Here is a 16,918-nt window from a genome sequence, read left to right as displayed (position 1 = left end):
GAAGGAGGAGGAGGCGCGGGAGAGGGGGGAGGCGGCGGGGGCGGGAGGGGAGGGGGGCGAGGAGGAGGAGAGGAGGGGGTCGAAGGTGGAGGCGACGGAGGCGTAGTCGGAGGCGGCGGCGAGGGGCAGCGTCTCCATATCGCCGTCGGCGGCGCCGGCGGGCGGCGACGAAGACATCATGGCAAGGGTTACGGCGAGGCGAGCGTGCGGGTGCCGGAGAGTGGAGGGTGTGGGGATGGGTACGGCGAAGACGAAGACCAAGGTTCCGGCGGTTTGTTGCGGTGGGGTTACCGCGTGGTTGGGTTGGGATACGTGAACGGGACACGCTCACGTGGCCCGTCGTGGCGGGTGCCAACTACGAGCTGGGGTTGCCGTGCACGGAAGCAAAAGCAAAACAGAATCGCATTGAATTTCAAAATATTGTTACTATACTAAAATTCCACTTGGTATTAAGCTCATTTATCATAGGATATGTTCTATGAAGGGATTATATCTATCTGGTTTTTATTGGATGGTTCACAGTATATAGAGGGGTTAATTTGAACAGTTGGAAGATAGCTAGAGATGCATCATTCGCGCCAATTCCCGAGTTCCCGTCGTGATCTGCATGTAGCTCCCTCCGGTTATTTTTACTCTGCGCATTAGATTTTTGTCCAATCAAACATTGTAAACTTTGACCAAATTTATATTAAAAAATATTAATAATATCTATAATACCAAATATTTATATACTATGAAACTACATTTCATAACAAATCTAACAATATTGATTTGACATTGTGAATGTTGATATTTTTTTCTATATGTTTGGTCAAAGTGGAGATACTTTGACTTTGGACAAAACTTATATGCAAACTAAAAAAGACCGAAGGAAGTACCTGATACTCTGAATAGAGGATTTGTGGAATCTGGCTTCCTCCGGACTTGAATACCTGCTGGTTACCGAACTTGAAACATTTGTCTTGTCCTTGTCATCATTTGAGCATGCCTTGTTTATTTTATTTCATGGAATCATCAGTGTTTTAAGTTGTATAGTGCGTTATTATCGATAATTTATCATGCTTCTGGCATAATAAATCACATGTGCATGACAGTAAGGTTGTCAGAAAAAAAAACACCGTATGAATGTAAGGAAGTACACTATGGTACTAGGTAAATTCTACGCAAGAAATGTGTGCGGTGCTATACGGATGGTGATAAGGTGTGAAGGGGGCCTGTAAGGCGGCCAGAGAGGTGATAGTTATGTCAATGGCCTCTACCCTTGAGGCTAACAAACGATGGGATGGGCAACCCTGACGTTTCTCCACCTCCGGCATGGAGTGAAGTCTGGCCGAAACAGCATTCATGATGCATTCATACAATACCGTCATGCCATGGTTATCCAGATATGGTGCGTCCGTCATTGGCAATCTTAGGTGATATACCACGATATAAACATCTAACAAATTGGTGCAACAAGCTAGGGGAAAATCATCGAGATGAATTTAAGAACATTGTGCAAGTAAACGGGTGAGAAGAAAGGGCAAACCAACATCTACATCCAATCATCGAGTCATAAACTCTCGAATCGAGGCTCCATATATATTATGGGAAACAAAACGTATATGGAGTATTATCTCCCAGCCGCCTCAGAAATATTTATTTCTCATTTGTCATTCATTGCCCGGTCAAGGTCTCATCCTTCATGTGCATTATTGACGTTTCCAGTCATTTGAAGAACAACAAAAAGTGTAATAGTCATTTCTCGGTTGCCTTGTCCTCGACGCTTCAGTCGACTGTTTGGCGCTTGTTTGTAGCCAGATCGGCTGTGTGTGCCCCTTGTGGGGTTGTGTATGGGTTTTCGCCTGGTTTTCCGATAATTAACCGGGCAAATCTCTTCTTCTTAATCAATGAAAATGGCAAATCTTTGCCTCGTTTCAAAAAAAATCCCGGTTGCATGGGACACCATAACAAAAGCATAAGAAGAAACACAAATTTTAAAAAAGCATTAAAAAGAATATGAGATCACGAGCATGCTTAAAAACAGTCAAAATATGATGGTTTACCATAACAAATTTCATAGTGATAGTGAACGCACAACACGATATAGAGGCACACGCACATACCACCGTCACATGGACACATTCACACTGGCCTAGAAGCCCGAAGCCTGATCTCTTTCTGAGTTGGGGTACAACTACCCTCCCAACTATCACCACCACATGTTAGTTCTCGTGCTATAACTGTCGGCGTTCTGGGAACGGGGGTCCCCAGACTTGCCTGCCTGCGGCCTGCGGCGTGGCTCAAGTGGTGGCCCAGTACGGCCCATCTTCATCAACTCAAGCTCAAGACCATCGCGAGGGGCCAAGCCTTGGGGGGCGGACGACGAAAGGCTTCCTCAAGAACGGCCTCACCAGGCAGGCTCGCGAGGAGACGGACAGATCAAGGCAAGGGTACCTCGCGAGGTGCTCATGACGCAAGCCATGACGATCGAGACCAGGCGGGTGTCGGCCTGTGCAGTGTCCTTGTTTCCCCTTTGGTGCAAAGGGGGCAAGCACAGACGCGGAGTACCGAGGCATCAAGCAAAGGTTACCATTTCGGTGCAATGAGACCAAGACCAGCAGAGCGGCAGGACGGAGGTCACCGTGGAGCCCGAGACGGCGTCATCACCAGTGCTTTGGCAGTCAAAGACCACCTTTAGTCAGGATAACTTGTACTAGATGTTCCCCTTCAAAATGGCCGTTGTTGGCGCCCCGCTTAATATTTGGGAAGAGGACCAGGGCCTCTATAAATAGGGCTAGCCACCATAGTAGAGGGCATCGAGTTCGCATCTGATCTAGAGCCATCGAGAGCGGATCGAATCCTCCTCAGGCAAACCACCACAAGAACACCTCTCGCGAGGCTGTTCCTTCCTTGTACTATTCATCATCAGCCCCTGAGGCAATCCACCACACCACACACTGGAGTAGCGTATTACACCACAACGGTGGCCCGAACCAGTACAAATCTTGCATCCCTTGTGGTGTTCATCATTTAGCTTAGATTCTTAGCGAGGCGTTGGAACGTGGATCAGTAGGGGGAAGATCTTCGTGCGCACCCCAGAGTTCGAACCTTAAGGGTTTTGCCGGAACCCGATATCCAACATTTGGCACGCCAGGTAGGGGTGCACCGGAGCTCACCCTTCCGTTGACCCACTCTTCGTCAACACCGCGCCTTGCCCTCATGGCGGACAACGCGCCGCCCGCTCTGGCTACCGCCGCCGGCATTGGGGCCAGGGGGCTCCAAGCCTTGCCTCCCACCTTGCGACAGGTGCAGTGGCCGAACAAGTTCAAGCCAGACATGCCCCACGCTACGACGGCGCGGCGGATCCGCTAGCTTTCCTGCTGGTGTATGAGGAGGCCGTCTGTCACGCCCAATATGCGACCCTATCCTAAAGGAACTCGATGGTCCCACCAAGGATAGAAGCGCATATTGGAGACGCTTTTGCAAGGTGGATACCATTACATCAACATTACACTATAGATGGGGATACATACAAGAGGCATACAATGCCACACGAATACAACATCATTTTACAAAAGAGCACCATCCGACTACGGATGAAACACAAACAGAAACTCAAACGACATCCACCCTGCTATCCTAGGCTGCCGACCTGGAACCTATCCCCTTATCGAAGAAGAAGCAGAAGAAGTACTCCAAAACAAGCAAGCATCACTCTCGTGTCATGATCAAGAAGTGATCCTGAACTCCTACCTACGTCAAACATAACCCAAAACCGTGTTCACTACCCGGGCTCCGCCGAAAAGAGACCATCACGGGTACACACGCGGTTGATGCGTTTTAATTCGGATCTGGTGTCAAGTTCTCTACAACCGGACATTAAAAAATTCTCATCTGCCACATAACCGCGGGCACGGCTCTCGAAAGTTTATACCCTATAGGGGTGTCCCAACTTAGCTCATCACAAGCTCTCACGGTCAACGAAGGATATACCTTCTCCCAGGAAGACCCGATCAGTCTTGGAATCCCGGTTTACAAGACATTTCGACAATGGTAAAACAAGACCAGCAAAGCCGTCCGATGTGCCGACAAATCTCTATAGGATTCGCATGTACCTCGTTCTCAGGGCACACCGGATAAGTCAAGCTACGAGTAAAACCAGCCCTCAAGTTTCCCCGAGGTGGCCCCTGATACGTCTCCAACGTATCTATAATTTTTTATTGTTCCATGCTATTATATTACCCCTTTTGGATGTTTATGGGCTTTATTTTACACATTTATATCATTTTTGGGACTAACCTACTAACCGGAGGCCCAGCCCGTATTGCTGTTTTTTTGCCTATTTCAGTATTTCGAAGAAAAGGAATATCAAACGGAGTCCAAACGGAATGAAACCTTCAGAGGCGTGATTTTTGGAACGAACGTGATCCAGAGGACTTGGAGTGCAAGTCAAGAAGCAGCCGAGGCGGCCACGAGATAGGAGGGCGCCCCCTATCTCGTGGGCCCCTCGGGCGGCCACCAACGTACTTCTTCCTCCTGTATAAGCCTACATACCCCAAAAACATCCAGGGAGCACCCGAAACCCTGTAGGGCGCGCCCCCTATCTCGTGGGCCCCTCGGGCGGCCACCGACGTACTTCTTCCTCCTGTATAAGCCTACATACCCCAAAAACATCCAGGGAGCACCCGAAACACAATTTCCACCACCGTAACTTCCTGTATCCGCGAGATCCCATCTTGGAGCCTTCACCGGCGTTCTGCCGGAGGGGGAATCGACCATGGAGGGCTTCTACATCAACACCATAGCCCTTCCGATGAGTTGTGAGTAGTTTACCATAGACCTACGGGTCCATAGTTATTAGCTGATGGCTTCTTCTCTCTTTTTGGATCCCAATACAATGTTCTCCCCCTCTCTTGTGGAGATCTATTCGATGTGATCTCTTTTTGCGGTGTGTTTATCGAGATCCGATGAATTGTGGGTTTATGATCAAGTTTATCTATGAATAATATTTGAATCTTCTTTGAATTCTTTTATGTATGATTGAGTTATCTTTGCAAGTTCTTCGAATTATCAGTTTGGTTTGGCCTACTAGATTGATCTTTCTTGCCATGGGAGAAGTGCTTAGCTTTGGGTTCAATCTTGCGGTGTCCTTACCTAGTGATAGAAAGGGTTGCAAGGCACGTATTGTATTGTTGCCATCGAGGATAAAAAGATGGGGTTTATATCATATTGCTTGAGTTTATCCCTCTACATCATGTCATCTTATGAACTTAAGGCGTTACTCTGTTCTTATGAACTTAATACTCTAGATGCAGGCAGGAGTCGGTCGATGTGTGGAGTAATAGTAGTAGATGTAGGCAGGAGTCGGTCTACTTGTTGCAGACGTGATGCCTATATACATGATCATGCCTAGATAATCTCATAACTATTCGCTTTTCTATCAATTGCTCGACAGTAATTTGTTCACCCACCGTAATACTTATGCTATCTCGAGAGAAGCCACTAGTGAAACCTATGGCCCCCGGGTCTATCTCCTATCATATTTGCTTCCAATCTACTTTTATTTGCATCTTTACTTTTTGCATCTATATTATAAAATACCAAAAATATATTTATCTTTTCATACTATCTCTATCAGATCTCACTTTCGCAAGTGGCCATGAAGGGATTGACAACCCCTTTATTGCGTTGATTGCGAGTTCTTGGTTTGTTTGTGTAGGTGCGTGGGACTTTTGAGGAGCCTCCTACTGGATTGATACCTTGGTTCTCAAAAACTGAGGGAAATACTTACGCTACTCTACTGCATCACCCTTTCCTCTTCAAGAAAAACCAATGCAAGCTCAAGACATAGCAAGAAGGATTTCTGGCGCCGTTGCCGGGAGGTCTTCGCTCAAGCTAAGACATACCATCACAAACCTATCTCCCTCGCATTTACATTATTTGCCATTTGCCTCTCGTTTTCCTCTCCCCCACTTCACCTTTGCCGTTTTATTCGCCCTCTCTTTCCCAATCTCCTCCTCTCTTTCCGCTTGCCTTTTCTATTTGCTTGTGTGTTGGATTACTTGTTGTCATGGCGCAAGATAATACCAAATTGTGTGATTTCTCGAATACCAATAATAATGATTTCCTTAGTACTCCGATTGCTCATCTTAATGATGTTGAGTCTTGTGAAATCAATGCTGCTTTACTAAATCTTGTTATGAAAGATCAATTCGCCGGCCTTCCTAGTGAAGATGTCGCTTCTCATCTAAACAATTTTGTTGATTTGTGTGATATGCAAAAGAAGAAAGATACGGATAACAATATTGACAAATTGAAGTTATTTCCGTTTTCACTTAGAGATCGTGCTAAAGTTTGGTTTTCGTCTTTGCCTAAAAATAGTATTGATTCTTAGAACAAGTGCAAGTATGCTTTTATCTCTAAGTATTTTCCTCCCGCTAAGATTATCACTCTTAGGAACGATATTATGAATTTTAAACAACTTGATCATGAGCATGTTGCCCAATCTTGGGAAAGAATGAAATTTATAATTTGCAATTGCCCTACTCATGGTTTGAATTTATGGATGATCATACAAAAATTCTATGCCGGTTTGAACTTTGCTTCTAGAAATCTCTTAGATTCGGCCGCGGGAGGCACGTTTATGGAAATCATGTTAGGAGATGCTACAAAACTTCTTGATAATATTATGGCTAATTATTCTCAATGGCACACCGAAAGATCTTCTAGTAAAAAAGTGCATGCTATAGAAGAAATCAATGTTTTGAGTGGAAAGATGGATGAACTTATGAAGTTGTTTGCTACTAAAAATACTCCCCTTGATCCCAATGATATGCCTTTGTATACTTTGATTGAGAATAGTAATGAATCTATGGATGCGAATTTTGTTGGTAGGAATAGTTTTGGAAACAATGCTTATAGAGGAAATTTTAATTCTAGACCGTTCCCTAGTAATTCCTCTAATAATTATGGAAATTCCTACAATAATTATTATGGTAATTTTAATAAGACGCCCTCTGATTTTGAGAATAGTGTGAAAGAATTTATGATTTCTCAAAAGAATTTTAATGCTTTGCTTGAAGAAAAATTGCTCAAAGTTGATGATTTGGCTAGGAACGTTGATAGACTTTCACTTTATGTTGATTCTCTTAAACTTAGATCTTCTCCTCCTAAGCATGATATCAATGAGTCTCTCAAAGTAATGAGAATTTCCATTAACAAGTGCAAGGAAAGAACCGCTAGATTGCGTGCTAAGAAAGATAGCTTTATAAAAAGTGTGTTCTTCTAGTTTCCATGAAAATAATGATGAGGATCTTAAAGTTATTGATGCGTCTCCTATTAGATCTATGTTTTGCAATATGAATCTTGATAATTATGGAACTGATGATGAGTCAACTTTACCTAGAAGGCGTCCCAAAAATTCGGAGTTTTTAGATCTTGATGCTAAATTTGGTAAAAGTGGGATTGAAGAGGTCATGACTTTAAATAGTATTGAACCCACTATCTCGGGATTCAAGGAATTTGATTATGATAATTGTTATTTAGAAGGTTGTATTTCCTTGTTGCAATCCGTTGTTAATTCTCCTCATGCTTATAGTCAAAATAAAGCTTTTACCAAACATATCGTTGATGCCTTGTTGCAATCTTATGATGAAAAACTTAATTTGGAAGTTTCTATACCTAGAAAACTTAATGATGAGTGGGAACCTACTATAAAGATTAGAATTAAAGATCATGAGTGTTTTGCTTTGTGTGATTTGGGTGCTAGTGTTTCCACGATTCCGAAAACTTTATGTGATATTCTAGGTTTCCATGATCTTGATGATTGCTCTTTAAATTTGCACCTTGCAGATTCCACCATTAAAAAGCCAATGGGAAGAATCAATGATGTTCTCATTGTTGCAAATAGAAATTTGGTGCCCGTATATTTTATCATTCTTGATATAGATTGCAATATTTCTTGCCCTATTATTCTTGGTAGACCTTTCCTTAGAACGATTGGTGCGATTATTGATATGAAGGAAGGGAATATTAGATTCCAATTTCCATTAAAGAAAGGCATGGAGCACTTTCCAAGAAAGAAAGTCAAATTACCTTATGAATATGTCATGCGATCTACTTATGAATCAAGTGCCAAAGATGGCACTACTTAGATCTATCTTCGCTTTTATGCCTAGCTAGGGGCGTTAAACGACAGCGCTGGTTGGGAGGCAACCCAATTTTATTTGTGTTTTTTGTTTTTGTTCCTCTTTATTAATAATTTTTAGCTTCTACTTTATGTTTAGATGTGTTTTTATCTTTTAATTAGTGTTTATGCCAAGTAGAACCTATAGGATAAACTATGATGATAGTTGATTTGATTCTGCTAAAAAACAGAAACTTTGCACTCACGAGAAAAAATTCAAGAAATCACAGAAACGTGATTTTGCATTGATTCTTTTTGATTCTGATCAATAAACAAATTTTCCAGTACGTCCTATTTTGGTAGTATTTTTAGAGTTCCATAAGTTTGCGTTAGTTACAGATTTCTACAGACTATTCTGTTTTTGACAGATTCTGTTTTTCGTGTGTTGTTTGCTTATTTTGATGCATCTATGGCTAGTAAAATAGTTTATAAACCATAGAGAAGTTGGAATAAATTAGGTTTAACACCAAATTAAATAAAGAATGAGTTCATTACAGTACATTATGTGGTGGTTTTGTTTTCTTTCACTAACGGAGCTTATAAGATTTCCTGTTGAGTTTTGTGTTGTGAAGTTTTCAAGTTTTGGGTAAAGCTTTTATGGACTATGGAATAAGGAGTGGCAAGAGCCTAAGCTTGGAGATGACCATGGCACCCCAAGATATTCAAGGATGGCCAAAAGCCTAAGCTTGGGGATGCCCCGGGAAGGCATCCCCTCTTTCGTCTTCGTTCATTGGTAACTTTACTTGTAGCTATATTTTTATTTGCCACATGATATGTGTTTTGCTTGGAGCGTCGTGTATTATATTAGTATTTGATTTTTAGTTTACCACAATCATCCTTGATGTACACACCTTTTGGTAGAAGCCTACTTGATTAGAATTTGCTAGAATACTCTATGTGCTCCACTTATATCTTTTGAGCTTGTTAGTTTTTGCTCTAGTGCTTCACTTATATCTTTTAGAGCACGGCGGTGGCTTGATTTTATAGAAATTGTTAGTCTCTCGTGCTTCACTTATATTATTTTGAGAGTATTTTAGAACAGCATGGTATTTACTATGGTTATAATTTGGTCCTAGAATGATGAGCATCCAAGTTGGGTATAATAAAAACTATCATAGAAATTGAATTGGATGCTATGATCAATTTGTTGCTTGATAATTGTTTTGAGATATAAAGATAGTAATGTTAGGGTCATGCTAGTGGATAATTATGAAATTGAGAAATATTTTTGTTGAAGTTGGCAAGTCCCGTAGCATGCACGTATGGTAAAAGTTGTGTGATAAATTTGTTGCATGAGGTGCTCTTTTGATTGTCTTCCTTATGAGTGGCAGTCGGGGACGAGCGATGGTCTTTTCCTACCAATCTATCCCTCTTGGGGCATGCGTAGTAGTACTTTGCTTCGAGGGCTAAGTAGACTTTTGCAATAAGTATATAAGTTCTTTATGACTAATGTGAGTCCATGGATATACGCACACTCATCCTTCCACTTTGCTAGCCTTTCTTATTACCGCGCAACTTTCGCCGGTATTGAACCCATTATTTACCTTCCTCAAAACAGCCACCATACCTACCTATTATGGCATTTCCATAGCCATTCCGAGATATATTGCCATGCAACTTTCCACCATTCCGTTTATTATGACATGTTCCATCATTGTCATATTGCTCTTTGCATGATCATGTAGTTGACATCATATTTGTGGCAAGGCCACCTTCATAATTTTCATACATGTCTCTCTTGATTCATTGCATATCCCGGTACACCGTTGGAGGCATTCATATAGAGTCATATCTTGTTCTAGCTTTGAGTTGTAATTCTTGAGTTGTAAATCCATAAAAGTGTGATGATCTTCATTATTATAGCATTGTCTCGGTGAGGAAAGTATGATGAAGACTATGATTCCCCCACAAGTCGGGATGAGACTTCGGACTTTACAAAAAAAAGGAGAGAAAGGCCAAAAAAAGGAAAAAGGCCAAAGAAAAAAAAGAAGAAAAAAAGAGAAAAAGAAAAAAAAATAAAATGAGAGAAAAAGAGAGAAGGGACAATGCTACTATCTCCTTTTCCACACTTGTGCTTCAAAGTAGCACCATGATCTTCATGATAGAGAGTCTCATATATTGTCACTTTCATATACTAGTGGGAATTTTTCATTATAGAACTTGGCTTGTATATTCCAATGATGGGCTTCCTCAAAATGCCCTAGGTCTTCATGAGCAAGCAAGTTGGACGCACACCCACTTAGTTTCTTTTTGTTGAGCTTTCATATATTTATAGCTCTAGTGCATCAGTTGCATGGCATTCCCTACTCACTCACATTGATATCTATTGATGGGCATCTCCATAGCCCGTTGATACGCCTAGTTGATGTGAGATTATCTTCTCCCCTTTTTGTCCTTACAACCACCACCATTTACCACCATAGTGCTATGTACATGGCTTGCGCTCATGTATTGCGTAAGAGTTGAAAAAGCTGAAGCGCGTTAAAAAGTATGAAACAATTGCTCGGCTCGTCAGCGGGGTTGTATATGATGGGAGTATTTTGTGTAATGAAAATGAAGCATGGCCTAACTATATGATTTTGTAGGGATAAGCTTTCTTTGGCTATGTTATTTTGATAGGACATGATTATTTGTTAGTATGCTTCGAAATATTATTATTTTTATGTTTTATAAGCTTTTATCTTGAATCATTTGGATCTGAACATTCATGCCACATTAAAGAAAATTACACTGAGAATTATGATAGGTAGTATTCCACATCAAAAATTCTCTTTTTTATCATTTACCTACTCGAGGACGAGCGGGAATTAAGCTTGGGGATGCTTGATACGTCTCCAACGTATCTATAATTTTTGATTGTTCCATGCTATTATATTACCCCTTTTGGATGTTTATGGGCTTTATTTTACACATTTATATCATTTTTGGGACTAACCTACTAACCGGAGGCCCAGCCCGTATTGCTGTTTTTTTGCCTATTTCAGTATTTCGAAGAAAAGGAATATCAAACGGAGTCCAAACGGAATGAAACCTTCGGAGGCGTGATTTTTGGAACGAACATGATCCAAAGGACTTGGAGTGCAAGTCAAGAAGTAGCCGAGGCGGCCACAAGATAGGAGGGCGCCCCCCTATAGGGCGCGCCCCCTGTCTCGTGGGCCCCTCGGGCGGCCACCGACGTACTTCTTCCTCCTATATAAGCCTACATACCCTGAAAACATCCAGGGAGCACCCGAAACACAATTTCCACCGCCGCAACTTCCTGTATCCGCGAGATCCCATCTTGGAGCCTTCGCCGACATTCTGTCGGAGGGGGAATCGACCATGGAGGGCTTCTACATCAACACCATAGCCCTTCCGATGAGTTGTGAGTAGTTTATCACAGACCTATGGGTCCATAGTTATTAGCTAGATGGCTTCTTCTCTCTTTTTGGATCTTGATACAATGTTCTCCCCCTCTCTTGTGGAGATCTATTCGATGTAATCTCTTTTTGCGGTGTGTTTGTCGAGATCCAATGAATTGTGGGTTTATGATCAAGTTTATCTATGAATAATATTTGAATCTTCTCTGAATTCTTTTATGTATGATTGGGTTATCTTTGCAAGCGAATTATCAGTTTGGTTTGGCCTACTAGATTGATCTTTCTTGCCATGGGAGAAGTGCTTAACTTTGGGTTCAATCTTGCGGTGTCCTTACCTAGTGATAGAAAGGGTTGCAAGGCACGTATTGTATTGTTGCCATCGAGGATAAAAAGATGGGGTTTATATCATATTGCTTGAGTTTATCCCTCTACATCATGTCATCTTGCTTAAGGCGTTACTCTGTTCTTATGAACTTAATACTCTAGATGCAGGCAGGAGTCGGTCGATGTGTGGAGTAATAGTAGTAGATGTAGGCAGGAGTCGGTCTACTTGTTGCAGACGTGATGCCTATATACATGATCATGCCTAGATAATCTCATAACTATTCGCTTTTCTATCAATTGCTCGACAGTAATTTGTTCACCCACCGTAATACTTATGCTATCTCGAGAGAAGCCACTAGTGAAACCTATGGCCCCCGGGTCTATCTCCTATCATATTTGCTTCCAATCTACTTTTATTTGCATCTTTACTTTTTGCATCTATATTATAAAATACCAAAAATATATTTATCTTTTCATACTATCTCTATCAGATCTCACTTTCGCAAGTGGCCATGAAGGGATTGACAACCCCTTTATTGCGTTGGTTGCGAGTTCTTGGTTTGTTTGTGTAGGTGCATGGGACTTTTGAGGAGCCTCCTACTGGATTGATACCTTGGTTCTCAAAAACCGAGGGAAATACTTACGCTACTCTGCTGCATCACCCTTTCCTCTTCAAGGAAAACCAACGCAAGCTCAAGATGTAGCAGCCCCGCAGGTTGCTCGGTTCGGACCAACACTCGAAGGAGCACTGGCCCGGGGGGGTAAATAAAGATGACCCTCGGGCTCCTACAAGATTTGGGCGGCGATGGTCGTTGGACAGGAGGGAAAAACAAGGAGAAGGTGGAGGCTGCGAGGGGATTGGGCGCTGGTGGATCCCGAGGGGGATTGTGCGGTGGTGGCAGGGACAAACTGCCTAGGATCTAGGGTTTGGTCTAGAAATGGACTAGGGGTCTATATATATACGCAAGGTGGATGATTTGGATCCTCCAATCGCGATCGGGCGGTCCGGAAAAAATGGGTTAGGGAGTCCAAAAAGAGAAAACGGAGATGTTTTGTAGACATTTGGGGATGATCCGGACTCATCAGTCATGACAGCCCGGGTCGGGTCCGGGAGAAGTTTTTGGACTAGGTTACGGAGGTGGTCGGTGGCTATGCAGAGAGGCTCAAACGGTCGGATAACAAATGAACGGTTGCTCTCGAAAGAGATAACGAAGGCAATGGGGGAACGCGGCATCTATGAACAGATGCAAGCTTTATGAAAATATGCAGATGCAATGCGCATGATGCTATGAGATGAAATGCAAGACATGAACAAAATGCAAAACAAAAGACAAAAACCCAACCACGGAGGAAATAACATATCACATAGCCAAAAATGGCAAGAGTTGGAGTTACAATTATGGAAAGTTACATCCGGGGCGTTACAACACTCCACCACTACAAGAGGATCTTGTCCCGAGATCTAGGATGGCACCGGAGAGAAACGGAAGATGAAGAGAGGAGGTAGAACTAAGTTGCTTCTTCGACAAAAGAGTGAAACCAAAGAACCTTGAGAGGTTGAAAAGTTGAAAGAAAGAACACAACGGAGTTGAACACAATTGAGATCACTGCGGTTGAAAATAGAAACAAGGAACACCATGTGAACCTTGGAGGTTGCAAAGCTATGAATGACGAGTACAATGGACAAGAAGGAATTGGAACCACTTTGGTTGAAACGAGATAAAGAAGGAACAAGGAAGATCAAATTCGGATAGCACTCCGGTTGAAAAGAGATGCAAGAGTTGATAAGATGAAAAGAACTTGAATGGAGGACACGACACGCCGGTTAAATGGATAAGCATGAAAAGAACATGACCTTCACAATTCGACATGATGAGTGAAAAGAGCAACATTACAATGCCTCCGGAAGAAATAATAGAAGATAGATCAATGGAATAACAGATGGAGGAGAAAATGCCAACTTCTGCCACAAATAAGCTTGGAAAGCACCCTTCCAAGAAGGTTATAACAGAGTTGTTGGAAAACCAACAACGAAAAGAATAAACTTGTAGTGGGCTTATGGAAACATCTCAACACTTGAGGTGAAATTCTGCCACTAACGAAAAACAATTGCTTGTTTGAGATCAACGAAGAGATGAAAACTGCTTTTGCCGAGAGGATAGGAGAAAACTTGGATCATTGATAAGCACCACAATAGCAACATTCCTTAGGGAAGGCTTTAGGTGAAATATGACACAAGATAACTCCAATGAAGAGATTAATATGGGTTGAAACAATTCATGATCGAAGATAAAATGATGGTTTCACAATATCTCATTCCAGACAACTTGTGAATCATGAAACAAGAAGGAAAATTATCAAGAATGACATAACACCGCCTCAAAACTTAAGGTAGGAAGAATTGCACTTCGGATGCAAGATGAAGAATGCTTGAACTCCTCAAAACAAAACATGTGTTGTGCACCATATTTATTTTAGAGTATAGCTTGGCGGGTCATAACTTCGAGAGAAATCTTGAAGAACAATTGAAGAATGAAAGGAATCCTTGACGAACCACCATGTAGAGCCTCCATGAAGAACTACGGTAATAAAAGGATGATAAAAAGAAAGAGAAGTTGAAAACACAAGGTGAAGCCTTACAATGATTTAGATGGAGCTTCGCGACGATAATGCAGAAAACTTGGAACTCCGGAAAAGAAAAGATGAAGCATCTCGAGCCGAGAAATGTGACATGATGAATAACTCTGGAAAGAAGAAACTAGATCACTTGGATGAAACAATAATAAGGATTACGTTATGCGTATCCTCATCCAATTTGATTGATGACAAGCGGATTTGGCATGCAACTTATTCTTCTTGAAAAGGATTAAGGGGGGGTATATGGCGAAAAACTTGAGAAAGTCTTCATGAACCACCGGTAGGATTGGAAAAAATGAATGAATTAATATGATAATCAAAGAAAAATAATCTGAAAGAAACACCGTTAGAATTCGGAAATGACTGACGAAAGAGAATGAATCACCAGAAGAATTACAAAAGCACAAAGATACTTGAGGGAATTTAGATGCAAAAGAATGAAGAGATAACAAGCTGATTAAAGAACATTTGAATGAAGCACCGGAATAATTGGATAACGATAGCTGATATGATGGCCTCCGGTGAAACGAAACAGAAATCAACTCCCGAAATACCCCAGATGGGTAAGAAAAGAATATCTGACAAATGGAACAATTCGGGAGGATAATATGAAGCTAGAACCACGAATCTTCGAGAGAACGGGCAAGATTTAGAGGAAAGACTCTTCTTCGGTCTTCAACTGACGATGAGAAACACCACCAAAATTACTGAGATACTCCGGGAGAATGTAAAAGAGGAAGGGTTGAACCAAAAATGAAACAAATTTAAAAACGATCTTGGAGAAGGCATATGACTGATGGAATCCATTCTTACATCACACTTGAAAATAATTTGAGAATAACTCCGGAATAATTAGAAGAGTCAGGTAAGATCCTGGGAAAAGACCTGTGGGTTAGGGCCCACTAAAGAGAAAAACACCGTTGGAAAGGATTGTTGAAGAGATAGATGATGCACTAGAACAATTGAAATATTTGAATGAGGTGACAACCTCGAATTAACTGGAACACAGATGAATCTCCTGAGATGTCTTCCGAACTCTAGAATGATTGAATGGCGAGAGGCAAACGAGCAAGGAGAACACTTGATCCAAGGAAAAGAATGTGATCAACCCGAAAAAAAACTTGAATTGAATCCACCGGAAAAGAGATGAAGAATGTCAAACAAAAGAGAATTCACCGGTTGAAACAATTGACGAAAGACTGAAGAGGCTCCACACGAATGAAATTGATGGTCGAAAGAGACTCAGACTCCGGGAAGAGGAGGGTGGGAGGGCAGGAAAACAAAGGCAACTTGGAACGAGAAATCGATGAATAACTTGAAGAGAAAACACCGGTTGAAAATAATTGAGGAAAGAATGAAAAGACTTCGCACGAGTAGGATGGATACTCGATTACGGACTCCGGCTCCGAGGAGAAAGGGGTGGGCGGGTGGGAAAAAGAAAACAACTGAGGATTGAACTTGGCAATGATGAAGAGGCTCGAGTCGACTTGACGAGAAATGCACCGGATGAAAAGAGCTGAGAACCAATGATCGAAAAACCAACTGCGTGATCCTAAAGAAAATTTTGAAGGGTAAGAGGAGTAATTCAAAACACCTATGTCAAGATTCCTCACCAGAGCGACGAAGGGTCTGAGGAGTAAAAAGAATTCCTACTCTCCGATATAACTAGACTCCGAAAACAGTTTTCTTCTAGACTCAACAACGACCAACTACGATCAATCAAGGGGGGCTCCTGTGGTCGGTCGAGGCTCTGATACCAACTTGTCACGCCCAATATGTGACCCTATCCTAAAGGAACTCGATGGTCCCACCAAGGATAGAAGCGCATATTGCAGACGCTTTTGCAAGGTGGATATCATCACATCAACATTACATAATAGATGGGGATACATACAAGAGGCATACAATGCCACACGAATACAACATCTTCTTACAAAAGAGCACCATCCGACTACGGATGAAACACAAACAGAAACTCAAACGACATCCACCCTGCTATCCTAGGCTGCCGACCTAGAACCTATCCCCTGATCAAAGAAGAAGGAGAAGAAGAACTCCAAAACAAGCAAGCGTCGCTCTCGCGTCATGATCAAGAAGTGATCCTGAACTCCTACTTACGTCAAACATAACCCAAAACCGTGTTCACTTCCCGGACTCCGCCGAAAAGATACCATCACGGCTACATACGCGGTTGATGCGTTTTAATTCGGATCTGGTGTCAAGTTCTCTACAACCGAACATTAACAAATTCACATCTGCCACATAACCGCGGGCACGACTCTCAAAAGTTTATACCCTACAGGGGTGTCCCAACTTAGCCCATCACAAGCTCTCATGGTCAACGAAGGATATACCTTCTCCCAGGAAGACCCGATCAGTCTCGGAATCCCGGTTTACGAGACATTTCGATAATGGTAAAACAAGACCAGCA

The 16,918-nt window shown here is 42.1% G+C and overlaps 1 protein-coding gene across 1 annotated transcript in view; it reads right to left on the bottom strand.

The window, feature by feature from the left end:
• The window catches only part of LOC119350450 (sorting nexin 2B-like), a 6,472-nt gene extending 6,173 nt beyond the window's left edge, over window positions 1-299 (bottom strand). The window contains exon 1 of the mRNA XM_037618281.1: window positions 1-299. Within this exon, the coding sequence (XP_037474178.1) occupies window positions 1-180 (180 nt within the window). The 5' untranslated portion in view covers window positions 181-299.
• Window positions 300-16,918: the final 16,619 nt, after the last annotated feature.

The sequence above is a fragment of the Triticum dicoccoides genome, chromosome 1B (genome assembly GCF_002162155.2).
Source record: "Triticum dicoccoides isolate Atlit2015 ecotype Zavitan chromosome 1B, WEW_v2.0, whole genome shotgun sequence".
NCBI lineage: Eukaryota > Viridiplantae > Streptophyta > Magnoliopsida > Poales > Poaceae > Triticum > Triticum dicoccoides.
This window is presented reverse-complemented; position numbering and strand designations above follow the sequence as displayed.